The following is a 23,660-nucleotide window of genomic DNA, read 5'->3' as shown; positions in this document are numbered from 1 at the left end:
GAGACAGATACATCTCATATCATGATAAACAACCGTGACATCAATATTGGCTCTTGATACGACTATTTCAGTAAAAGTGAAGCCGTAACTCTAAAGAATCAAGAGGCAGTTTCAAAAACATCTCCATTTAAGAGTTATCTCATTGATTAAACAATTAATTCAATGTGTTTCAAAAATTTATTTCAATTAGTTAAGGCTCTAGTTCCACATGATTATTGTATATAGTTAGAACGAGTGGATAATGAGGAGTAAAAATATACCATTAGATTGTTTATACATCCACCATGTGAGAAATTTAAATAATATCTGATTTCGAAATTTTCGAATTTAACTATATTATATTTTGAAAGATGATATATATTAACTTTTCTTTTTGATATATGACAAATAATGATTTTTTGATAATAGATATTTTGAATTTTATAATTATAGATTTTGAAGCATAATGATATCACAAATGAATAAACATTTGGTTAATTATAACATTTTTATATGATTGGATTAGCTTCTTACCATGGGATTAAGTTATTGAAATATACTTTTGAAAAATTGAATACTTATTTGTCAAAAACCGTTTTGACAAACAATCTCAACTATAATATAATAGTTCATATTAAATCATATTCATATTAGATTTTACTTTTCATATCTATTTATCTCATATAGAATTACAAGCTTTTAAAAATGCTATTTTCGTGATGGTATTGCGAATCTAATTCCTCATTCCTCATTTATATACAAAATTAAACTAAGACATAATAATAAACATCACTAGCATGCTAACAAAATGACAGAGCGGAACTAAAAGTTTTTTCTTCTTCGTCAAAATATGTCAATTTTTTTCAGGTGGTAATTTTATATAATTTGATAAAAATCGAAAGAAGCTAATGGTATTCAATGATAACATATATCAAAAAAATATGTAGTAACATGTTTATTGATAATAAAATTATGGATCACTTATTATTAGATTTTGTCAAAAAGTAACTTTTTCATTTTTCTTTGTTGAAAAAATAACTCAATCAGGGAGAAGTAAAAGTCAAGTTTACTAATATAAATAATATACTATACTAATATCCTACAACAGGACAGAGCCTTTTTGTTTATAGGACGAATTATGTTGTTCAAAGTTGATAATAGTGAAATTTACAATTAACGTTCTAGCAATGCTACACCCTACGTCATTATATAATATTATAGCTTATATTACACTAATATAATATCTTTAATTATAAGTCATGAAAACACTTATTGATAGATATATTCAATTTTAAAAATTGAAAGGATGGGACTGGAGCCTTTACTAAGATTTGATAAAATTTTTTATATGAAAAGTATCTTAAAAATTCAGGAAAATAAATGCTTATGCGCAAATGAATGATATTAGAGAACATTTCATAAATATGCAATTGAATGATTTTAATTAACGAACTCGTCTAATGTTAAATGAGGGATGATAAAATGCATCAGAATGAGGCTTTATCTGAACATTAACTTCACAAATATATGATGAAAAGTGAGAAAGTTTTTGAATATAAGATGTATTTTGAACATTATTTGTTGTAATTGATTGAAATGTTTTATCAATTCTATCACAGAAAGAATCTTTAACTGTAATTGAACCAGAACCATATTGATAAAATTCTACTCCTGGTCCTCTGTTACCAAGAAATGAACAGTTTTCAATAAGAACAGTTGAATAAGATGAATACAATGTTCCATAATCAGATTCTTTGTGTTCATTATTCAAAACATTACAAAAAATTAAATTAAAGTTACAACTAATTAATTCTAAAATTTTATTATTTGATGTTGTGTTACAAAATGATGAATATGTTACGTTACATAGACTTACCCTCGGTGACAGATATATTCCTGAGCCATATGTTGCTTCACAGAAACTTGTGTTAATAGTAGTATATGTTGAAGGGTTGTGTGACTTTTTTTTGTAAACGTAAGAATTCATACAATATCGAGCGATTTTGTATCATTTTTTTAACATATGAAGTAAAAAATGTATGATTCTTACGGTTTTTATTCTTACGTTTTTGAATAAATCAAGATTTAAAAAATTTTCAAAATTGTAAGACATTTACTCTCAGCCCATACATAATGAAATAAAAAATAAATCATTAAAAAAATTAACATTATTTTTAAAATAATTATTTTCATGAATGAAAGATTCACTACCATAATGAAATAAAAAATAAAAAATAAAATTTTTTTTAAAAAATAAACTTTAAAAAGAATTTGATGAGTTCAACATAGAACTTTAAGAAACTAATGATTATTTGAATTTATGAAATCAATTATTTGATTCATTCTTTCTTCAATCTCTTCTATTCTTTTTGTTAAATCATCTATTTTCATTAATGAGGTGATTCTTGATTGAGGAATAGATTTCAAACTAATCACTCCTTTTATTTTTGAAATTTTGAATCCATCAACTTTAAACATTTTATTCAATTTACACGTTGTCAATTCTTCAAATAATTTTTTATTATTAGCATAATAGTCATTAAATTCTTCAACAGATGAAAAAATTTTTATTTCAGTAATTGGTTTAACAACGTTTATTTTTTGTTGAACATTTTCACTTTCATTTATTTCTTCCTCCTCTGTTTCATTTATTTTTAAAATCGGTTTCATTTATCATTAAATAAAAATTAGAATATAAGTGATGAAATATATTTTTTAATTAATATTAAATCAGAAATGGCGGCAGGATTCTTTAAAAAATTATGGGATGGAATTAAGAAAGCTGCGGGTTGGGTTTATAAAAAGATTATTAAACCCGTTGCAAACTTTTTGGCACCAGTAGCGAAAACGGCAGGAACTATCATAGGTGGAGTATTAGGTACTAAAGCAGGTAATCCGGCGATGGGAGCACAAGCAGGTAACGCAATTGGTGGAATTGCTGAAGGAATACTTAATAAAATAGGAGGTAGATAGTGGAAAAATAAATAAATATTATTTTTATCTTAGTATCGGTTGAAGTCTTTGATAAACTTTTTCTCCTTTATTTAATATTTCTCTTATTGGGGCGGCTTTTGGCGTTATTGATTCAGCAACGTCACTAATTGCTTCTTTATTCTTAAATATCCAATTTGCTCCTTTCTTCATTGTTTCCCAAACTTTATGCGCTCCTCTTTTTACTTTATCCCACAGTTTCTTAAATATACCTGCAGCCATAGTTGATTATTTCATTAAAATTAAAAATTCATTTTCATCTTTTAATTTTGATTTTTTATTTATTAATAAATGACGACTAACTATTTGGTGCCAAACACTAAACCGATTAATGGAAATGTGTTTCATTCATTCGAAAAGATAAATGAAATATTCGCAAAGAATGACGGTAGAAGATATTATAGAGAACTTGAAAGTTCATGCTATGACTCTGATGCTCCATATTTTGATGATAAACAAACTCATTTAAGAATTACAAATCCGGCTCATGATGTGAACCAATTAGGTGACACATATATTAAACGCAAAGTTAAAGCAACTCTAGTTTCAAATAAAGCTTTCACATGTGATGCCGCTTTTAAATGCATGCGTTTATTCGTTGGTTACAAATCATCAAATCAAAGCTTTAAACAATTAGAAGTAGAAACCGAAAGAGGTGATGCCGGTTATCTTCAGATGGATTGCGCCCGTGAATCTTTCGCATTTGCAACATATAAACCAAAATCAGAAAGGAAAGTTAAAAAGTTTGTTCATTCGTTATATAATAATGTTCAAAAATATGATAACTCAGTATGTGGTAAATATATTGACCCTTCAGAAGTTTTCAAGAAGCAAATGAAGAAGTTGATGTCACTTTTGATATGATTATTCCGGTAAATGATTTGTTAGCATTTCAGGCGTTCGATGATTATCCTAAATCATTTGGTGATATCATTCTTAAATATTATGTTTTCAGGGATACTTTAGTATTTTGTCAGGTTGACCCGTTAAGAGTTGCTGATTTACAAAATTACGTTTATGAAAAGATAACTGATGAAAATTATGAAAAGATTATGAATCATGTTTATAAATATGATCGCAAATTCCAACAAATCGGACTTCCTGCCAAATTAATTACAAGCTTAGCCGCTACATCTGCTGACGCAACAGTTGATGACGTTATTATTTCATGCACAAAGATGGAAGTTTTAGAGGATAAATGCATTACACCAGGATACGGTTTAATTGAAGAATCAGTTAAAGCAATACCACGTTTATTCAGTAAGGAAGATCCATTCATGATTCCAGCTCAACATATTGACGTTCGTTCACTAAATGGAGGTTGCATCACTCCTGAAGGTATTAGCTCAGATTTCTCATACGCTCTTCATAATGTTACAGATGTTGTGTTAACATTTCCGAAGAATGCAATGCAAAGAACGGTTTTAGAAAATCCAATGCTTCGAGGTCTTCAGGTCACTATAGATTCCAGAAACTTCCCCGATCAAGCGATGACCACAGTGGGTGACATATTCTTTACACGTATGCTTCAAGCTTCTGATTTAGATGGAGTGAATGAATGCACAGAAGAATACGAGGACTCATTAACTAGACCACTGAATGATGATGATGGCACGCCATTAGCTAGAACATGGAAAGACCAAACTTCATTCTTATGCACTATTCCAGTTCAACGTGATGGAGCGGGTATATTCTTTGATGGATTAGAAACTTTCAACTCACAAGTTACAGTACAAGTGAAAGCTTATCCAATCATTCAGGGTGTAAATGACACTTACTGTTCAAAGGTGACAAATCCTCCTCAGGTTTGGTTTACTAGGACTACATATTGGACATGGACACCGGATGAAGGTTTGAAATATCATCCAACAGGTACACCACCACAGTATAGAAGTTCATATGATGAAATATTGATGAATAGAAATGTTTAAAATTATAAATTTTTTTTGATTAAATGGATTTAAATTCATCCACCCCTTATGAAGAATTAGCAGGAGTATATAATACATACGTAGATGATATGATTAATGAAGCATTGAGTGATAATAGAAATGCTCTATCTAAGGAAAAATTAATGAAAATTCCATATTCTGAATGTTACTTAAATTCAATCACTGCAGCAATTGGTAAACAAAATAAAGGTAAAACATTAACGATATTAAAACAAATTATCATTATTGCTAACACTTCCCCCATTCACATGTGTTAATTTATATCAACCGTTCAGGTTCACCTTCAGATGATACATTTGAATCTTTAAAGCATTTAATCAAAATTCCAATTATTTATTTATCACAAGAAGAAGCAGAAGATTATTTAAAAAACTTTTTAATGTATAAAGAATTATATAATACAATCAAGAAGCAAGGATTAGAGGATAAAATTATTGATAAACAACGGGATGAATTATTTGAAACACTTTCTATTTCAAATTTTGATAGAGAATTTTTGCATTCACTCATTTTTTCTAGATGATGCAGTGAAATCAAAACTAATAACAAATGAGAAATCATATTTTAATCAGTTATTAACTCAATGTCGACACATTCAGTGTTCATTCTTTATGGCTGTTCAATACTTCAAAGCATTAAGCACAAACATTAAATCAAATCTATCAACACTTTTCATTTTCAGTGGGTTTAGTCGTCAACAGTTGAACGTTATGCTTTATCAAGTGAATTTACCAATGAGCATTAATGAACTTTACACACAATATCAGCAATTAGGTGAACATGGAAAAATAATAGTTGATTTAAATAAAGGAAGTGTTAAATTTGATTAACTTTTTATAATTAATTTTTATTTTTTATTTATAATTAAACATGACAGAAATAGCAAATCTTCTACAGGTTCCATTAAAACAAGGGACAAACAAAAAGGGTGCATATAATAGAACTATGAAAGTTCCTGATGGAATGAAAGAATTAGTTCATATTGTTGCTGGTCTTCAAAAAGATGTTAAACAAATGAGAAACGTTTTAACATTACCAGAAGCTCAAGCATATGCCAAACGTCATGGTCCAAATTGGGAAGCACACGAAGCAGACATTACGGGTCCAAATGGAAAACCTGATGGTATAAATGAAGTTTTCGTTACTGATGGTCAAGGTAATATTAAAGTCATAAATGGTTATAAATTAACTATAACTGATTATCCTAAACGTAAAGCATATAATGAACGTTATCCTATGCAATTTGATGAAAATGGAAAAGCTGTTAAACAATACATTGGAGAAGGTGAAAATGGTCCAATTAATTCATACCGTCATAATCCATATTCTTATTTCAATGAAGAATTAAATGCTATTGAAGAGGGACCGGATGGATTACCACGATATTCTAACCAGTTTGATGGTCAATATGCAAATATTAGACCTGAAATTTCAGCTAAGAAATTCTTTAAAGTTGCTTTATTCGATCCAGTTTTCGCAAATGTTAAAGATGAACTTAAACAGCAATTCCAACCAATTATAGTAGCAAGAATTGCATCAGGTGCTTTATCTCAAGCATTCAAAGATTTAATTAAGAAACCATTATATCAGCAACGAGGTTTAACTTATGATTTAGTTAAGGAATCAGATAAAAGAAAATTTGAGAAATCAGATGATTATAAGAATGCAATTAATGAATATATTCGGTCTATTAATTTCGATGAAAACAGCTAAAAATCAACTTCATGAACAAATACAGGGAATAATAGATTCAAAAGTTCCAGCAAAATAAAAGTTTAAATATATTTTTTTATTCGAATATAAATGAGAAGACGTTTCACTAGTCAAAAGAACACTAACGCAAAAGCAGAGATTACGGTTGGTTATAACGTAAATGATGATAAATCACGAATTATTCAAAATGTTAAAGTTAATGTTAGCCCTGAATTAACAAGGTCAGCAACTCAACCAAATTTATTAACTCGTGACTTACCGAAGAATGAGGAGAATGAAGAAAACCATGAGAATGGAGACCCAATCATTTTATCTGAACCCGGTAAAGAACCTGTTGAAATTCCCACTTATCCAACATACCCCCACCTCTTTCATCAAACATCGAGAACCCATATAAAATAGACATTAATTCTGAATTAATGAAAATTTACCGTGATATAATAATTAATAATTATGATTCAATAATAAATTTAATTGATCAATCCGGTTTAATTATTTTACCTTATGAATCATTAATTCACATTATCGCCATTCTTTGTGATGTTCAAGATTCAGACGTTAAGATTCAATTTTTCATAGATGATGAGGTTTCATGCTGCGGAACAGTTGCAAAAATAAATCCTATAAAGGATATTAGCACAATTAAGATATCAAAGAACGGAACAACAACTGAACTTCATTTAACATATAATGATATTTATAATAAAATAGTTGATGAATATAAAATATCACTTGAAAAATTCTTTGTTAAGGCTATTTAATATTCAAGCATTAACATTATCGAATAATAATCCTTTGAATCATAATCAATAATAATTGACCTTTCACCAGTTTCTATCGTTTGTTTTATTTCTTTTTGTTCCCCACTATCTGGATCGGTCATTGTAATTGTTTTTGTTATAGTATCAGCTTTATCTTTAACTTCAATCTTTTTTCCATCGGGATATTTAAACCAAAATTCCAAAAATTCGATATTGTCAATCTGTTCATATTTTAATCTATCAATTACATTTTTAATACCATCTGAAAATCTTATGAAATGGTCATTATATGGGTTTGATTGAACTAAATTTGAATGAAGTGAAATATAACCTGTTGATGAATATGACATTGACTCATATTTTCTGAAAACACTAAAATTTATAACATGAATGAATTTCTTATTCGTTGAATTTATGAATTCTTGAGGTAATCTTATTCTAGTTTTATTTATCACTGGAAAATAACGCTTTACCATATTTTTAATCGTAATAAAAATGTCAATTATCAATATTATTTCGAATAATAACTGTGAATTAAATTTAACAGTTAGCGGAATTTATAATGTTACTCTCGTTTCTGTGAGTGGTAAATTTAATCCCATTCTTTTAGACCCTTCAGATTATATATCATTTATTAAAGATGACCTTGAAAAAACGTATGATATGTATATAAATAATGTGATAGCGAAATGGGATATTAACATGATTTTAAGTTATTTAAATGAATCATTTATCGTATGGTATGAAGAAAATTTTAAATCAAAACCTGATAAACTTTTTGAACTTGATGAAATAAATAACCTTATTAAATTCCCGCTGAAAATTAAATTTTGTACTCCTCATCTTCGTTCATTGTTGGGATATTAAATTTTGAAAAAGATGTTGGGGATGTTTTGTATTCTGACACTGGTTCCAATTTCATTTTAATCAAATGTGATAAAGTTAATACCCCAATGAGATTTTCACATCAAACATTAGACCCTAACTCTTACCCATCAATACAAAACATTTTATCCATCAACTTAAACACATTTTCTTTATCATATCCGTTTCAATTATCCGGGAATTCATTTATTCTTCATTCAAAAGATTTATCAAATATTAAATTTAGAATAACTGACCTATTTGATTGTGATTTAGAATTTATGAATGAAATATTATGGCAATTTCAAATAGAGAAAATAGCTGATGAGATAACGGATTAAATATTTATTTTTAAATCATAATAAATGATTAAACAACAACAACTTAAGGCGCAAAGCGCCCAGGTCCTTCAGACCATTACATACGCCATATATGCATATAATTCAAAGACGGCAGAACAAACGCAAAGGTTGAAATATGGAGATTTGGAGATAGTATTGAAAAATGACCATTTCGAATTCGTTTGCAAAGGTGGTGCAGTGATATCAAATATAAAAGAAATTTTATTTATGAATTCAAAAATTAAAGGAATAACGGATGATATAACATCAATTCCACCAGAAGAACAGAGATATTACGCATTAAATGCATTTCCTAAAGTTTTGAAGATTGGAAGATTTAATTTAAATGAGGAATTCATAGAAGGTTTCCTAAATGACATAATGAAGAAGGTGGATAAGGAATATGTGGATAGTGAGTTAAATAAGAAGGCAAATTTGGTTTATGTTGATGAAAAAGATAATGAAATTAAAGAAAAGGTTGAATGGTATCATGAATGGACATTTGAGACTTTTAAAGTTAAAGCTGATACAGAATGGGTTTCAGGATGTTTAGACCTTAAAGCAGATAAAACTTATGTTGATGAAAATTATGCAAAGAAGTCGGAAGTAAATGATGTGATTACAAGCATGAAAAATGAAATACTTCAAACATTATATCCTGTTGGTTCTATTTATACGTCAATGAACTCAACAAATCCATCAACAGTTTTAGGTTTTGGTATGTGGAAGCAGATTGTAGATAAATTCTTATACTGTGCTAGATATTCAAAGCAAACAGGAGGTTCGAAGAAAATTAAAGAAGCAAACCTTCCACCACACACTCATACAGGAACTACAAACACAACAGGTAATCATTCACATTCAATAACAAAAAGAGGTTATACAAATCTTGCAGCGGGTTCGGATAGACAAGGAATGAATAGATCTGATATCACAACTGACCCAGTAGATTCAAGCACAGGTATTTTCTGTGGAACCGCAGGAAATCATTCACACACTTTCACAACAAATCCAACAGGCTTGGGTAAAGATTATATGCCACCATTTGTGACTGTATTCGCATGGTACCGCATTCATTGAACGTGCTTGAGCCTACTTTGCAGGCTTACCGAGTTCAATAAACACACTTGAGACTTGACCCAAAGGGTTTGGGCTTACCGAATGAACTAAATATATTTTATGTCTGTAATTAATTAGGTAATGAAGTAGCGGATGAACTGCAGAAATATATTTTTTCGTTAAGTGACTCAAAGAGTCCGGAGACAAAGTCTCATGTTTTCAGGTTATTCAATAATTAATTATTTTTGAAGAACTGAAGGTGTCACTATGTCACCATGTCACCAGGTTATTTAACTTCTCTGAAAAAATGAGACAACATGACATTTTGACAACATTTACGAAAATTTGATGCAGTACAAAAATAAAGTTAGTTTTAAAATTATTTTTATTTATTTTTTATTTTGTATGTAAGAACAGTAATGTCGGTCGAAGCAAAAACATTCACGAACAAATCTAATGGTGAAACATTCACAAAAGGCACTTATAACGGTATTGAAGTCTTACGTAGAGACAAGGATGGTTACATTAATGCAACAAATATGTGTCAGCAGTTTAGGAAAGACTTTAGAAAGTTGTTGGAAAATAAATCCTGGAAGAGTATTATAAGGCATTTTGTGAAGAATATAGCAACCGCCGGAATTCAGACTGTTGCTTTTTATACAAAATTCATGCAGGAATTCCTGATGAAATCAAACAGGTTAGAGGAACGTATGTAGACCCAGGACTTATAAACTATATAGCAATGTGGGCTTCTCCAAAATATTGCATAGCAGTTGGAAAAATTATGGACTCCATAGACAAGAAAGTTCATGAGAAATTAGATGAAGAAGAACTTGAAGATACAGTAGAGAATGCTAAACCTTTGTTCGAACAAGAAGTTAGAAAAATGCGCGAAAAACAATTAGAACATGAACGTGAGTTATGTTATGGTTATAGAGATTCTCCATTCGAACTAGACCAATGGGAACAAGAAAATTTAAAGAGAGAATTTAGAGAATATGAACTCGCTAAGATAGCATTAGAAACTGCAGAAAAGAAGTTAAAAGTTTGGGGTCGTTTTGTAAAAAAATATTGTGAGTAAATGAACTCATTATTTTTGTCATAAAGACGCAACGTGGCGGGGCATAGCTCATGACCAAAAATATATTTTATCGTTAAGTGACTCAAAGAGTCCGGAGACAAAGTCTCATGTTTTTAGGTTATTCAATAATTAATTATTTTTGAAGAACTGAAGGTGCTACCATGTTACCATGTGCTACCAGGTTATTTAACTTCTTTTAAAAATGATGACAACATGACATTTTGACAACAGTCCTGGAAATATATTTTATCGTTAATGTTTACGTTAATGGTTTTCAGGTTATTCAATAATTAATTATTTTTGAATAACTGAAGGTGCTACCATGTTACCATGTGCTACCAGGTTAATTAACTTCTCTGAAAAAATGAGACAACATGACATTTTGACAACAGTCCTGGAAATGATTTGTCATGACTTCATCGTAATGAGTGTAAATCAGACAAAAATATATTTTAGGTGAAGAGGTGAGATTTCACCTCCTTTTTCACCTGTTTTCTCACCTAAAATAATGTTTACGTTAATGGTTTTCAGGTTATTCAATAATTAATTATTTTTGAATAACTGAAGGTGCTACCATGTTACCATGTGCTACCAGGTTAATTAACTTCTCTGAAAAAGTGTGACAACATGACATTTTGACAACAGTCCTGGAAATGATTTGTCATGACTTCATCGTAATGAGTGTAAATGACCCAAAAATAATGTTAGTTTTAAAATTATTTTTATTTTTTTATTCCTATATAAATGACAGCAACAAACAACAACAACAGCAACTATATCGTTTCTGATGAACAAGTTATTGATTCATTAGCTGAGGAATTAGTTGTGGCAGAAACTAAAACCCTCAACGAAAGAATTGGTGAAAATAAGATTGATTTACATAACTACCTCAAACACGATGGAGGAAGAGGAAGGAAAACTGGTATGGCTTTATTAGTAAATAAAATTTCAAATTTAACGATTATAGATGTTGATATCAATAAATCGTACAATGATGAACTTAAAGAAACAGTTAGAAAAGATATTTTATCAAAACTTTCTGATAAAGATGTTATCGTTAAAACCGCTTCAGGAGGTCTTCACATTTATTGCAACACTAATTTCTTCTATTCAGTTTCGAACAGAATGATTAAATGTTATTCCTGCAATGATTATGATATTGACATAATGACTTCTATGGATGATTCAAAACGTTCTTTAGTGGTTATGGCCGATTCAAGAGTTCGCAAGAATGCATCAGAACCAATCAATACATACTCATTCATTCGTGGAAGTTATGATTCAACATTAACTAGAACAGTAAATGATATATTAAATGATTTGAATATTAAGGTAAGAGTTGAACAGAAGAACGAAGAAATAAAGACTATCATGAATGAAAACAAAGATGTAAACATTGACGATAAACTTGCCCAGAGCATAGTTGATGGCATCAGTGATTTTGAAGTACATAATGACGGTGGAAACATGAATTTAGAAAAAGAAATAACATTATTCACACTGTTTCAAGCTATTAATTCATTACCTAATCATTTAATTAATGAAGCATACGATAACGTTTATAACTTCTGCAGCTTAACAGAAAATGCAAAAAGTAATTTTGAAAAAGCACGTAGTAGATATGCACATTTAATGACTTCTCCATTTGTTTTGGTGAAGATTCTAAAACTTTATCAAAAGGAATATTATGATGAATACGTTTTACCTTTATTACGTAAGCCAAAAATAACATTTGATATCAAACTTGATGACTCGTTTTTGATAACAGATATTAGACGCAAAGCTGAAAATCATCAGTATAAAAACAGTTCTGAAGTAATTGAGGATTTATCACGTGTAATACGTTTTGTAGATTGTGGAAATAAATATTTCATTCAAAAGGACTATAATATCCACGACAAAATGAATCAAATATCATTCGTTCTTCAGTCAAACATGAAAGAGTCACTCAAAATGATTAAATTATTTAAAGAAGAAGGTAAAACAATAACAGCATGGGACGTACTACTAAATCAATTATCCTCATTAACCGTTAAGGGTGTTTGCTTTAAATCTGATTCTCCAGATGTTTTCTCAACGTTTCAAGGTTATAAATACAACATTCTCGAAAAGCCTGATTACTCAAAAATTGAGATGTTTATGAATTTCATTAAAGAAGCCATTTGTGATAATAACGATGAAGTGTATAAATACCTACTCGGCTGGATTGCATCAATGATTCAACATCCTGGAGTTAAGAATGAAACAGCAATTATTTTGAAAGGACTTCAGGGAACAGGTAAAAACAGATTTACAGACATCATTTCTGAACTCCTCGCTGGTTATTCATGTAAAAACATTACTGAAATAAGTGAGCTAACGGGTAATTTCAACTCAGTAGTTGAAAATAAAATGTTTCTTGTACTTAATGAACTCAAGAATGTAGGTGAAGACAGACTCGCAAACTTCAACGCTTTGAAATCAATTATTACGATAATGCGATTAGAATTAATGAAAAGAATCAACCTAGAAGAACTGCACAGAACGTTGCAAACTTCATTTTCGTAACTAATAACGTCTACCCTGTCAAAATTGAAGTTGGAGACAGAAGATACGTAGTTTTAAGAGTTAATGGTAAATTCAAGGGTCAATTTGATTACTTCAAGAATTTAATGGATTCATGCACAAAGGAATTTTATGATAATTTACTAACATATTTTATGCAATATGACCTTTCATCATTTAATGTACGAATCATACCGATGACTGAAGCCAAACAAGATTTAATTGAATTATCAACAAATCCTTTAGATGTATGGATAAATACACATTATGATGAATTGTGTGCAGGTATGACGTGTAAAAATGCTCTATTCTGCAAACCATCAGACATGAAAGACAAGAATTTCAAATGAGCATTAAGGATAAATGTGATAGGAAACATAGAAGAATAGACGATAAACAAACATGGTGTTATGTTTTGAAAGAAGAAATGAAAGGATTATATAAACAGGTTGAACCAAATGATAATGATGATTCATTTACTGACGATGAAATACCTGTAAATGATGCTTTATAAAGTATGATTGGAATTTATTTTTGCATTAATCCTGCTGTGTTGTCAAAATGTCATGTTGTCTCATTTTTTCAGAGAAGTTAATTAACCTGGTAGCACATGGTAACATGGTAGCACCTTCAGTTCTTCAAAAATAATTCATAAATGCCTTCCTCCTGCTGTGTTGTCAAAATGTCATGTTGTCTCATTTTTTCAGAGAAGTTAATTAACCTGGTAGCACATGGTAACATGGTAGCACCTTCAGTTATTCAAAAATAATTAATTATTGAATAACCTAAAAACCATTAACGATAAAATAACTGATAACAAATTTTTATTTTTATCATAAATGGATACCCCACAAGCTCAAAATTTACCACGAATCATAACAAGGGAGGAAATGATAAAAATGATGCGAGAACTTGCTAAAAATAACAAACCACTAAAACTGAGAAAATGTGGTTATGCAGTAATGATGGAAAGAGAGATGTTGTCAAAGAAAAATAAAAATTAAATTTGGATAGAGTTTAAAAATTCATCTTTATTAAATTCATCTCTTCCAATCAATTTATTTATTCTATTAAATTCTTTTATTTTTGCTTCACCCAGTTTAAGGATTGAACGGTAAGTTTCTAATTTTTCGATTATTTCTTTCCTCTCTTCATCGTTTTCAATTACTTTAGTTTTATGGGCATCAACCCCACCGCATTGTGGCTTCTTTTTGTAATAGCATATTTTTGATTTAATTCTGTTTAGTTTCTTTTTATATTCATCGTCTGGACTCTGAATCTTAATTAAATCAGGACTCTTGACTGCTTTGTTGTCACTCATTTCTTACGAAATAAAAAAATTAAATATTATTTAAATATAATGGAGTAATAAAATAAATCGGAATTTCTATTAATTTATTGTCAACTTCAACTAATGCATTGCCGTTAATATATCTAACAAATTCAGCTATTGTGTCAAATCTTCGTCTTCTTTTTGTCATTGATTTATTAGTTTTTCCATAATCGAGATGAATCAAAACTTTATCCCCTTGTTTAAAATTCATGAGCCCCGAATTAATTTGTTCACGTTTAACATCATTCAACCTTTCCATTTGCTTTCTAATATATTCCCATTCTTTTGAAATATCATTTTTCATTTCCACTGGTTTCATGTTTATAGTTCTATGCCATGTATTATTGTAATAATATACTAACTGCTGTATGATGGAGTCATGATTTCCATCCCAGTATATCCGACCGTTAACCCCTAACGCATCTCTAAGAGTTCTCATTACCGCATCAACTATTTTATTATGAAACGTATATGGAGAGGATGAGAAGAAAAATTAATTTGTGGGAAATAATGAGTCATAGTTGCCTGAAATCCTTTATCACCATCACCCCTGATATTATCTACTCTTTCATGATCTAGTAAGTATTGTATAGCTCTTCTTGTTTCCTGTTCTGTTTTCCCTTTCACTGGAATGCAATATAAATATCTAGTGTTAATGTTAATGGCAAATAAATAAGTAACGTTTCCTTTTGAATATTCTAAATGATCGATTTCGTATGAATATGGATATGGAGCAAATGAAGGGCGACTAAATTTTTCCTTTAACGGTTGAATTTTCGGGTCAATTGGTTTATTTAATATCTTGAAATCCTTTTTAAAATCTTTTTGCTTCTTTAATGTTTGAAATGGATATAATAAAGTGAATGATGAAGAATTAACTGAAGGAGGAGGGGTACTGTCGTTGGAGGTTTTTATTGCAAGTGGTTTAATTTTATCTGCTTTGATTTTGGATGATGAAGTTTTGGAATTCATTCCCCCTTCATTAATTCTGGATGTATTCTATTCATTTGTTTTAAATATGCTGTATATAAAGGTTTGATATACTTTCCCGCTTCGAGTTTATGTTGAAGGATGAATTCCAAAAGTTGATCTTCATTTAAAAGTCGGGCTGAATATGGTTTAACTAATGAATCATAAATTAAAGCTTGTGCATCATTTATGGTCTGAAGGACCTGGGCGTTTTGTTCCTTTAGCTGTTGAACATTTGCTACTTTAGACCTCGGCTTTGGTTTTTGTGGCTCAGGATTATATAAATTATATAATTCATCAATATCTTCTTCTGTTAATACTTTATTTTTGAAATCTTTCAACTGTTTAAGTTGTGATTTAGTTTTTCCCTTTGTATATTCATTATTTTTAATTTTGTCTTTAATTTCAGAAATTATTTTATTATGATATTTCAAAATTTCATTTTTATAATATGGATAATAATATTCCATATCATCACCCGTTATATTATTATTATATTTTTGGAGATATGATTTTAATTCATAATAACTAAGAAAATTTTGATTAAGTACTAAATCATCAATTAAATTTTTTAAATCTGTGTTATCCATTTATATAAAAATAAAATAAATGTTTAAGGGTGCCAACCTCTTTGAATCATAGTATCAAAACCATCATTAACGGTTCCTTTTGTCTCTTCTGTGGCATTTCATTAAAAATAAAATTTTCAAAATTGTATTAAATAAATGGCATACAACATCCATTTTCACAACATACAGCCTTAGTGTGTGCTCCTGTTAATGCAGTCTTACCGATTGTTAAGCGAGTCATTGACCCATTTTTAAGTTGTAAATTAATATTCTGACCATCAAATATCACTTTATCATTTATTATATCCAAATAATTTTTAGGTGTTAATTGCTTATTTTGTCTTAAACTAACACCTTTCATTTTTTGTGCAATCTTTTTAAAATCACCCCCATCAATTGAACCGTTGAATGATGTATAACACTTAGGACATAAAGCAACCATGTTATCACCTTGTTTCTCAATTGCTAAACCCAATATTTTTTTCTCATGTGCTTTTTCTTCAGCTTTATTCTTTAATTTAGGTTTAAATTTCTCATCAAAACAAAAGAAATCAAAAGGTGCGAATTTGAAAATGTTTTTATCATAAAATTGTTTATCGTAACAATTGCTTGAAATGCTTGAGTGTTAGGAAGATTTGGGTCGCCAGCGATTGCCCAATAAGATGAATCGGTATCACCTTCAATGAAATGAAAACGATTAACATTCATGCATTTATACATAAAATCATAAATGAAAACTAAATACCAGTATTTAGCATTATCTAAAGTGAAGAATGCCTCTTGTAAACATGTATCACATCTATAAAATCTATCTTTGAGCATCACTTGATACGTATCTTCACCTATTTCTCTTATGTTTTTAAACTTATTTGACATACATGCAACGCGTGCCTTCTGTGCATTCATTATTTTAGTCTTTGCGTAATTTTGTGTATTCATTGCATCGTAACCATATGATCCATTAAGTGAAATTTTGCAAAATAAACTTTTTCCTTTATTTCCTTCTAATTCAGCCTTTTGTCTTTCGTTCATAAATTCGTTCGCAAATTTATTAAAACAGGTGTTTTTCGTAAATGTTAATTATAATTTCTTGATACAATCATATAGATCAATAACAGAGTCCTGAATAATAAGTGTTTCATACACTAAAGCTACATTTTAAGTAATTATTTTTAAGGGTGCACTTACCACTTTCTGACACACTCAGATAATATCATCATATCTTTAATATAATGGAAAAAGAGTATAATATCCATGCTAGGAACTAAGCAGTGATAAATAATAACTTTTTCCCGACAAAAGATATTAACTTTTTATTATAGAAAATTGGGATATAAAGCTTGGATGTCAAAAAAATTGAGAGCATGTCAGAAAGTGGTAAGTGTACCCTTAAGTTAAATATTAATTCTTGAGTCAAGAATAAACAATAATCAAGATTTTTATAAATATAAAAATGAAATAGATTAAGATAAACATATGCTTTAATATAATTATTGAGTAATCTTATGATGGCAAAGAGGGCAGTATCTTAATTCGTCGACAGCATCAATCATTACATAGTGTTTGCAATACTTGCATTCCCAGTAGTTCTGGCCATCAATCAACCGTGCTGTGTATGTGCAAACTTTCATTCTTTCGCCGCATTCAGGACATTGAGACTGAAGATTTGAAACGACTCCCGAACATTTAGGACATTGAACAATTCCTAAGGATTCCTGGTCAACAGGTTGATTTCTTGTGAATATATCAATTGCCAAGTCTTCGAATTTCTCTCTCTGTGCTTGTGGCAATTCATCAGAATGTTCCAATGTCGTCATCGCGCGGCTGCACTGACCAAAGAATCTCTTCTTCAATCCGCACAATGCGAGTAATGATGCAGCACGAGCTTCTCCAACAATGTCCGAGTAATCATCGAAAACGCGGCATGCAGCAACTAATGCGTCTTTGTACTTCCTTTCTTGGAAGAACCTGTTCGCCAACAACAAGAAATGGACACCTTCCGCTTTACGCCAAACTTCTCTGTGCAAACCACTTGTTGTAACTTCATCTTCTCTCATCAATCCATCCAATCTCTCTTCAGCTGTTGCACTGCCATCGAAAGCGCCTTTTCTTTGCTGTTCCAATTGTATTCCTGCAAAGATATAACACATCTTCGCTGAGATAAAATCATCTCCAACTGCAAGAATTTCATCTCCTGCTTTCAAAAGTAACTTGGCCGCTTCGACATTCAATCCTGCTCTTACGTAGAAGTCAACAGCTGATGCTCTTTGACCATTAGCAATCAGATCTTCTGCGTATTTGACCATTCTCGCTTTGATTTCTTCGTTTCTTCCTCTGCTTGCGAGTTTCAAAGCTGGTTTCCAATGGTTCATTTTCGCGCAGGCATCGATTGCTGCTGCGATATCTCCACAGGAAGTGAATGCTGTCACTGCGTCATCGACAGCACCGATTGCGACAAACATCTCGCCAATCTTGTGGAGAAGAGGAGATTGTGCTGGAAGAGCCATCATTTGTCTCTCAAGGCCATCGTAATCTTGTGCAAGGAATCTTGCTTTCATCAGTTTCTCGTCGTTTCTGGCTTGTGAATATGCCATTGCTGCTTCACTCCAATGTCCTTGTTCGCATAGTTCGTCACCACGTGCTGTATATGCTGCAGCAATTGTTTCGTCGTCGCCAACACCGTTTCCCATGATTTTGAGGACGTGGTGGAAATCTCCGATTGATCTTCTCATTTCTACGGCTAAGTCCAATCTGTCCATGGATAGATAGATACTTTCGGCTTCGTCGAATCTTCCGAGATAAGATAATACTTGGGCTCTCTGGATATTGGGGTCTTTGACGGTCCTGATACGCTTAACGAACTGAAGACCTTTGTAATTTGTTGTTTCCAAGTAACATCTTTCTGTTAAAGAGAAATTCATCTCTAACATAACAGTTTCTGCGAAGGAATCCCATAATTTGGTCTTGTTTTCTTTCTTGCAGAATGCAAAGATATCTTCAACTGATGTTTCTGGTCTTGCTGAGAGCATTTGTTGTAATTGTCTTAATTGCTTTGTCTGATGGACTCTGAAATATCTCGGACTTGGATTTTGTGGATCCTTAAGTAACCAGAGAAGGTCAACTGTGAGAATTTCTAAGTCTGTGAACTCGGCAATATGAGATAAACAGGAAACAGGCTCTTCTGAGTCAAGATCGTTGAAGACAACAAGTTTCTGACGCTCCAAGGCTGCAAATTGGTCTGGATTATCGTTACTCCATGCTGATGCCCAAACTTCTTTGCAAACTGGTCCAACAATCCTCTTTTCTTCGGTTGAAAAGAATTGAACTGTACCATAAGAGTCATTTAAGGAGAGAAGAGAACCATTTGCGTTGGCGCCAATCATTTCACAAGAGAAATTAATTGTATATCTTGTGATTTCAGCGAGAGAAGGCATATCAAGGACAACAATTTGCGCTCCTGCTGAAATATAGAGGCATTTGGCTGTTAAATGAGCAGCTGTTATTGGGTCATGGAAATCAATAATCTGTGGCTGTTCATCTTCTTGGAATCTCCAGACGCAAATCTTGTTTTGTGAAACTAAAGCTGTAGTTTGGCCATGGGAGGATGACTGGAATGGAATAAATGGAATTTGTGCTGAAGTTAAAGCGACACCAATTGTATTTGTGACTGTTATTGTGGCATCTTCAGCTCCTGTTTTTGTGGCAAATGTAAAGAAGCCGGAATGGGCTGAAAGAGTGAGGACATCTTTGAATTGTTGGATTCTTCTTTCTCCTGATTTCCTGTTGAAGAAAATAGCATGATACATGTTATCATTGTTCTTTGAGTAGCAATAGCAGAGAACATTATTGGAATATGCCCAAATAATTGAAGGAACAATTTGAGCAAGGCAGAAATGATGATCTGATGCAATAGCAAGCGATGTATCTGTAGGATCAAGGGAAATTGCATGAATTTCTTTGCCTTGAAGTTCAAGTTCTCTGATATTATCTCCGTGAGCATTAAAGAAGATTGCAACAGCTCTACCGTTTGGTTTTATACCAGCAGCAACAAAATTCTGGCCATTCTTGAACCATGTGGCTGTAGAAATCTCAAGTTCCATTGTAATAACGAAAGGCTGGGAATCTGATTCATTTCTCATCAATTGGATTTGACCATCCCTGAAAGCGATGAGAAGTCCGTATTCTGCCCTCTTGTGCCACTCAAGAGCAACAAGTTTTGGTTCTGTTTTTGAATTTGAAAGGCATGGTAATGGAACAGTGTTAATTTCGACACCTTTGGAATCGATGATAAGAATTTCGCCATAAATTGTACCACCAAGTAAAACTTTTGAATTAGGAGACCATTCGAGAAATTCAAGTACTTGTCTCATCATGTTTGACCAGTGTAGGTTACCTTCGTTGCCAACGCATGCACATGTACCATCCTGATAAGCAATTGCTAAGATATTATTTTTTTTCGACCAACTAATGTTATTTACAGATGAATTTACTGAAGAATTGTTGACAATGTTCTTCCAACCTTTCTCCTTCTTTGCGAAGAAGGCAATTTTACCTGAAGAATCACCTGATGAAAAATATTTGCCGTTATCTGACCATGATAAGGCTGTAATCTTTTTATTATGAACACTAATTACTTCGGATGTTTCAACTTGAATTGAGCCAGGTTGCTCACGCGAAGGAGTAACGTTGAAAAGAGATATCATACCATCTGAGTAACCTCCTGCAATAAGGCCATTAGACCTATTCCAGGACATTCTCAGCATTGGATTCTCGTTGGATGATTTCATCCTTTTAGAAAGGAATACCCGAAAGGAAGACATCTGTTTCTGTTAATTTTAAAATAAAAAAAATTAAACGTGATTTTTGGAGTATCATTTGATATAGATTCTACATATTATATATTTCTTATTTATCCTTACAAAATGGTCCAACTTTGATTATTTCATCAAGATATCGTTGTTAGTTCCATAATGTTCATTGACTAATTAGCATTCAGTCAAACCATAAGCTATTTAATTCAAACCTTGAGAGCCAAAATCATTATTCAAGTTTAATTTGAATAAAAAGTTAGAATTCATGAATATGATCATGTAATATTAGAATATTCAATTCAATAAGCTATACTCAATATATATGATCTCATAAAAATATGAGATTGTGCATACTAGAACATTTTTGCCATTCGATGAGGATGAATTGGATGATCTTAAATGAAAAGATGGGTTTCTAGCTAATGACGATTCTATTTTTAAAGTCAGGGTATGATTCGAAGAAAATATGGAATAAAAAAAAGTAAAAAAAAAAACAAATGAATAATGCACTAGAATATGAATTGAAAAGGGCAGAGGAACAAGCCTTCAACTCCGTTGCTAGGAAGCTGAAGGGACAATCTGACTTAGAAATTCTGCCACAGACGAAGCAGAAAACAATTTCAAAACATACTGACAAACTAAGTAAGCTCAAAGCGCGTGTCCAACAGATCGTCGGTAATGTAGACGATGGCATACATGATTTAGACGATATTTCAGCGACATTAAAGAAATTAAGAAAAGACATCGCAGAAATTTCATCTCAATGCCAAGACGTAACTGCAAATATGCCCCGATACCAAGAAACAAAAGATCTCGCTAAGATTTTAGGTCGTCTTTACAAAGTCTCTGAACTTCAGCGTCGATTTGCAGAAGCAGAGGCTCAAATGGAAGACGTCGAAGAATTCTGCCGCACTCATGAAGGTGATTTCAGTATCCAATGCTTTAAGATTGTTATTCAACTTCTTGATTTTGAAGAAGAGTTATTAGAAAATCTCAAAAACGAAACACAAAAATCATTCATTTGCGAGAAATTCGAACCAATCCAAGAAAAGATGATGACTCTCCTTGTTAATGCTCAACGTGTTGTTACATCTGCCTTCAGAATCACAACAGACGAAGAACAGAAGATTACTACAGACCGTCTTGCGCGTGCTGTTTGGATTGTTATTGCTGGTTCAATCCGACTTAAGCAGCCAATCACAGTTAAAGATTTATTGACAGATTCAATTGCCGACCAGTTCAAGAACGCTAATACAGCCTTGAGCGTTGCTCAGCTCGACTCTCTTCTCAAGAAATTACAAGAAGTTCTCGAAAACATTACAGATACTCTTGATATCATCATTCCAGCTCTTCCTTTACCACAAGAAAGTGTTCAAGGCATTCAAATCATGGATATCCTTGGCCAACTTGCTAACGCTGAAGTCCTTAAAGTCATCGACAAAGTTGTTATGAATTCAACCTCATCTACTTTCTTACTTTCACGTATTATCATTTGGATGCGTGATTACATTGGTTCTATGGGCCATATGCTTGGTGTTGAGCCAAGCGACGAGATGAAGAAACGTCTTATTACATACGAAACACGTCTTGAAAGTCAAATTCCTGAAGATCTTCACCAATTCTTAACAAACATCATAAACATGGAAGAAGATGCTATTGATACTAATCGTGATGGCACATTGAGTACACAAGCACCTTATGACTTCATGAAGAGACTCATTGATGCTGACAAAGTTGCCATTGAAACAAATTTACCAGGCAGTCTTCCAAACATCAGATCTGGTTTGTTAATGACATTTATAAGCGACACACAAGCGCTCGGTGAATACGTTGTTAGCTGTAACAACAGGAAATACGTCATGGCAGCTATCAACAACTCATTGAGTGGTATTAGAACATCAGGAGATCTTGGAAAAGACCTTCCTGACGTTGTTGATCAAGCAGCAGTTATGACATTGAAAAACAAATGGGCTACAATGCAAAAGAACGCATTTGCTCATTTGAATGATTTGATCATCAATGATTTTGCTATTCCTGATGAATACGATATCCGTATTAATTTCCCATCTAAACTTGAAGCTGCACAACAAGCATGCGATGAAGCCAAAAAGGCTTTATTAGCTCCTTTGTACAGAAAATTCATTTCTCAATTCTTGCATCAGTTCATCGCTTATTATATTATTTCATACAAACAGCCAACATCATTATCTCTTGATGAGTTCACTTCTAACTTAGATAATGATATACTCAGCCTCAGTGATTGGCTTTTGCAATATGAAAGCAACCAATGGTCTAAAAACCTTAAATCAGTCTTGGATTCTCTTAAAAGAATCCTCACAGAGTCTGATGGTCTTATGAAACTTGACTACGGTGCAATTGTTGAGGTTTACAAGGACTTCACTCCACAATTGATGGAACAACTCGTAAAGAAGAGTCCGAAGTCAACATCAATTTCATCAGAAGTCATGAAAGGTATCACTAGCAAGTATGAATCTGTTAAAGCTGAAGCTGATAATGGCGAGAAATATATTGCTTCAGTTATCGATCGTTTCCCAGATAAGAGTCTTTTCAAGAACTTGAAGAACTTAGCAAACAAAGATTAAAAAAATTCATGTCAGTTTATTTTTTTTTTAAATAAGCAATATCTTTTTTTTAAACAGTCTGTATGGAAACAGTATAAAAATATACTCAAT

At 31.6% G+C, this 23,660-nt stretch overlaps 7 protein-coding genes and 4 pseudogenes across 11 annotated transcripts, besides 3 other annotated features; 7 read left to right on the top strand and 4 right to left on the bottom strand.

Annotated features, from left to right (window-relative positions):
- Positions 1-1,254: 1,254 nt before the first annotated feature.
- Positions 1,255-1,299: a mobile genetic element.
- A 1,677-nt stretch (positions 1,300-2,976) lies between these two features.
- Positions 2,977-3,192, bottom strand: TVAGG3_0966830 (uncharacterized protein; the record flags this gene model as incomplete). The annotated part of the gene is made up of 1 exon (XM_001581458.2): positions 2,977-3,192. The coding sequence occupies one exon, from the start codon at positions 3,190-3,192 to the stop codon at positions 2,977-2,979; it is 216 nt and encodes a 71-aa protein (XP_001581508.2).
- Positions 3,193-4,493: 1,301 nt separating this feature from the next.
- TVAGG3_0966820 (uncharacterized protein) lies at positions 4,494-4,901 on the top strand (the record flags this gene model as incomplete). The annotated part of the gene is made up of 1 exon (XM_051253586.1): positions 4,494-4,901. One exon carries the CDS (start codon positions 4,494-4,496, stop codon positions 4,899-4,901), a length of 408 nt encoding a protein of 135 aa, XP_051079160.1.
- A 149-nt stretch (positions 4,902-5,050) lies between these two features.
- Positions 5,051-15,362: a mobile genetic element.
- On the top strand, positions 5,793-6,693 carry TVAGG3_0966810 (annotated as a pseudogene). The gene has a single exon. A coding segment is annotated over exon 1 (901 nt).
- On the top strand, positions 6,726-7,037 carry TVAGG3_0966800 (uncharacterized protein; the record flags this gene model as incomplete). The annotated part of the gene is made up of 1 exon (XM_001581459.2): positions 6,726-7,037. The coding sequence occupies one exon, from the start codon at positions 6,726-6,728 to the stop codon at positions 7,035-7,037; it is 312 nt and encodes a 103-aa protein (XP_001581509.2).
- On the top strand, positions 8,626-9,681 carry TVAGG3_0966790 (keratin-associated protein family; the record flags this gene model as incomplete). Its single annotated transcript, XM_051253585.1, has 1 exon — positions 8,626-9,681. The coding sequence occupies one exon, from the start codon at positions 8,626-8,628 to the stop codon at positions 9,679-9,681; it is 1,056 nt and encodes a 351-aa protein (XP_051079159.1).
- TVAGG3_0966780 lies at positions 10,080-10,741 on the top strand (annotated as a pseudogene). The gene has a single exon. A coding segment is annotated over exon 1 (662 nt).
- Positions 11,486-13,799, top strand: TVAGG3_0966770 (annotated as a pseudogene). Its single transcript has one exon. A coding segment is annotated over exon 1 (2,314 nt).
- Positions 14,286-14,606, bottom strand: TVAGG3_0966760 (uncharacterized protein; the record flags this gene model as incomplete). Its single annotated transcript, XM_001281849.2, has 1 exon — positions 14,286-14,606. One exon carries the CDS (start codon positions 14,604-14,606, stop codon positions 14,286-14,288), a length of 321 nt encoding a protein of 106 aa, XP_001281850.2.
- A 942-nt stretch (positions 15,363-16,304) lies between the features above and the next one.
- On the bottom strand, positions 16,305-17,188 carry TVAGG3_0966740 (annotated as a pseudogene). The gene has a single exon. A coding segment is annotated over exon 1 (884 nt).
- Positions 17,189-17,329: 141 nt separating this feature from the next.
- Positions 17,330-17,549: a mobile genetic element.
- An 86-nt stretch (positions 17,550-17,635) lies between these two features.
- TVAGG3_0966720 (WD repeat-containing protein 35 family) lies at positions 17,636-20,985 on the bottom strand (the record flags this gene model as incomplete). The annotated part of the gene is made up of 1 exon (XM_001581461.1): positions 17,647-20,943. One exon carries the CDS (start codon positions 20,941-20,943, stop codon positions 17,647-17,649), a length of 3,297 nt encoding a protein of 1,098 aa, XP_001581511.1.
- Positions 20,986-21,450: 465 nt separating this feature from the next.
- Positions 21,451-23,625, top strand: TVAGG3_0966710 (exocyst complex component Sec6-related family; the record flags this gene model as incomplete). The annotated part of the gene is made up of 1 exon (XM_001581462.1): positions 21,465-23,570. The coding sequence occupies one exon, from the start codon at positions 21,465-21,467 to the stop codon at positions 23,568-23,570; it is 2,106 nt and encodes a 701-aa protein (XP_001581512.1).
- Between the last annotated feature and the right edge of the window lie 35 nt (positions 23,626-23,660).

This window comes from Trichomonas vaginalis, chromosome I (genome assembly GCF_026262505.1).
Source record: "Trichomonas vaginalis G3 chromosome I, whole genome shotgun sequence".
Lineage (NCBI taxonomy): Eukaryota > Parabasalia > Trichomonadida > Trichomonadidae > Trichomonas > Trichomonas vaginalis.
The sequence above is the reverse complement of the archived record's forward strand: the minus strand, read 5'-3'. Positions and strand labels throughout refer to the sequence as shown.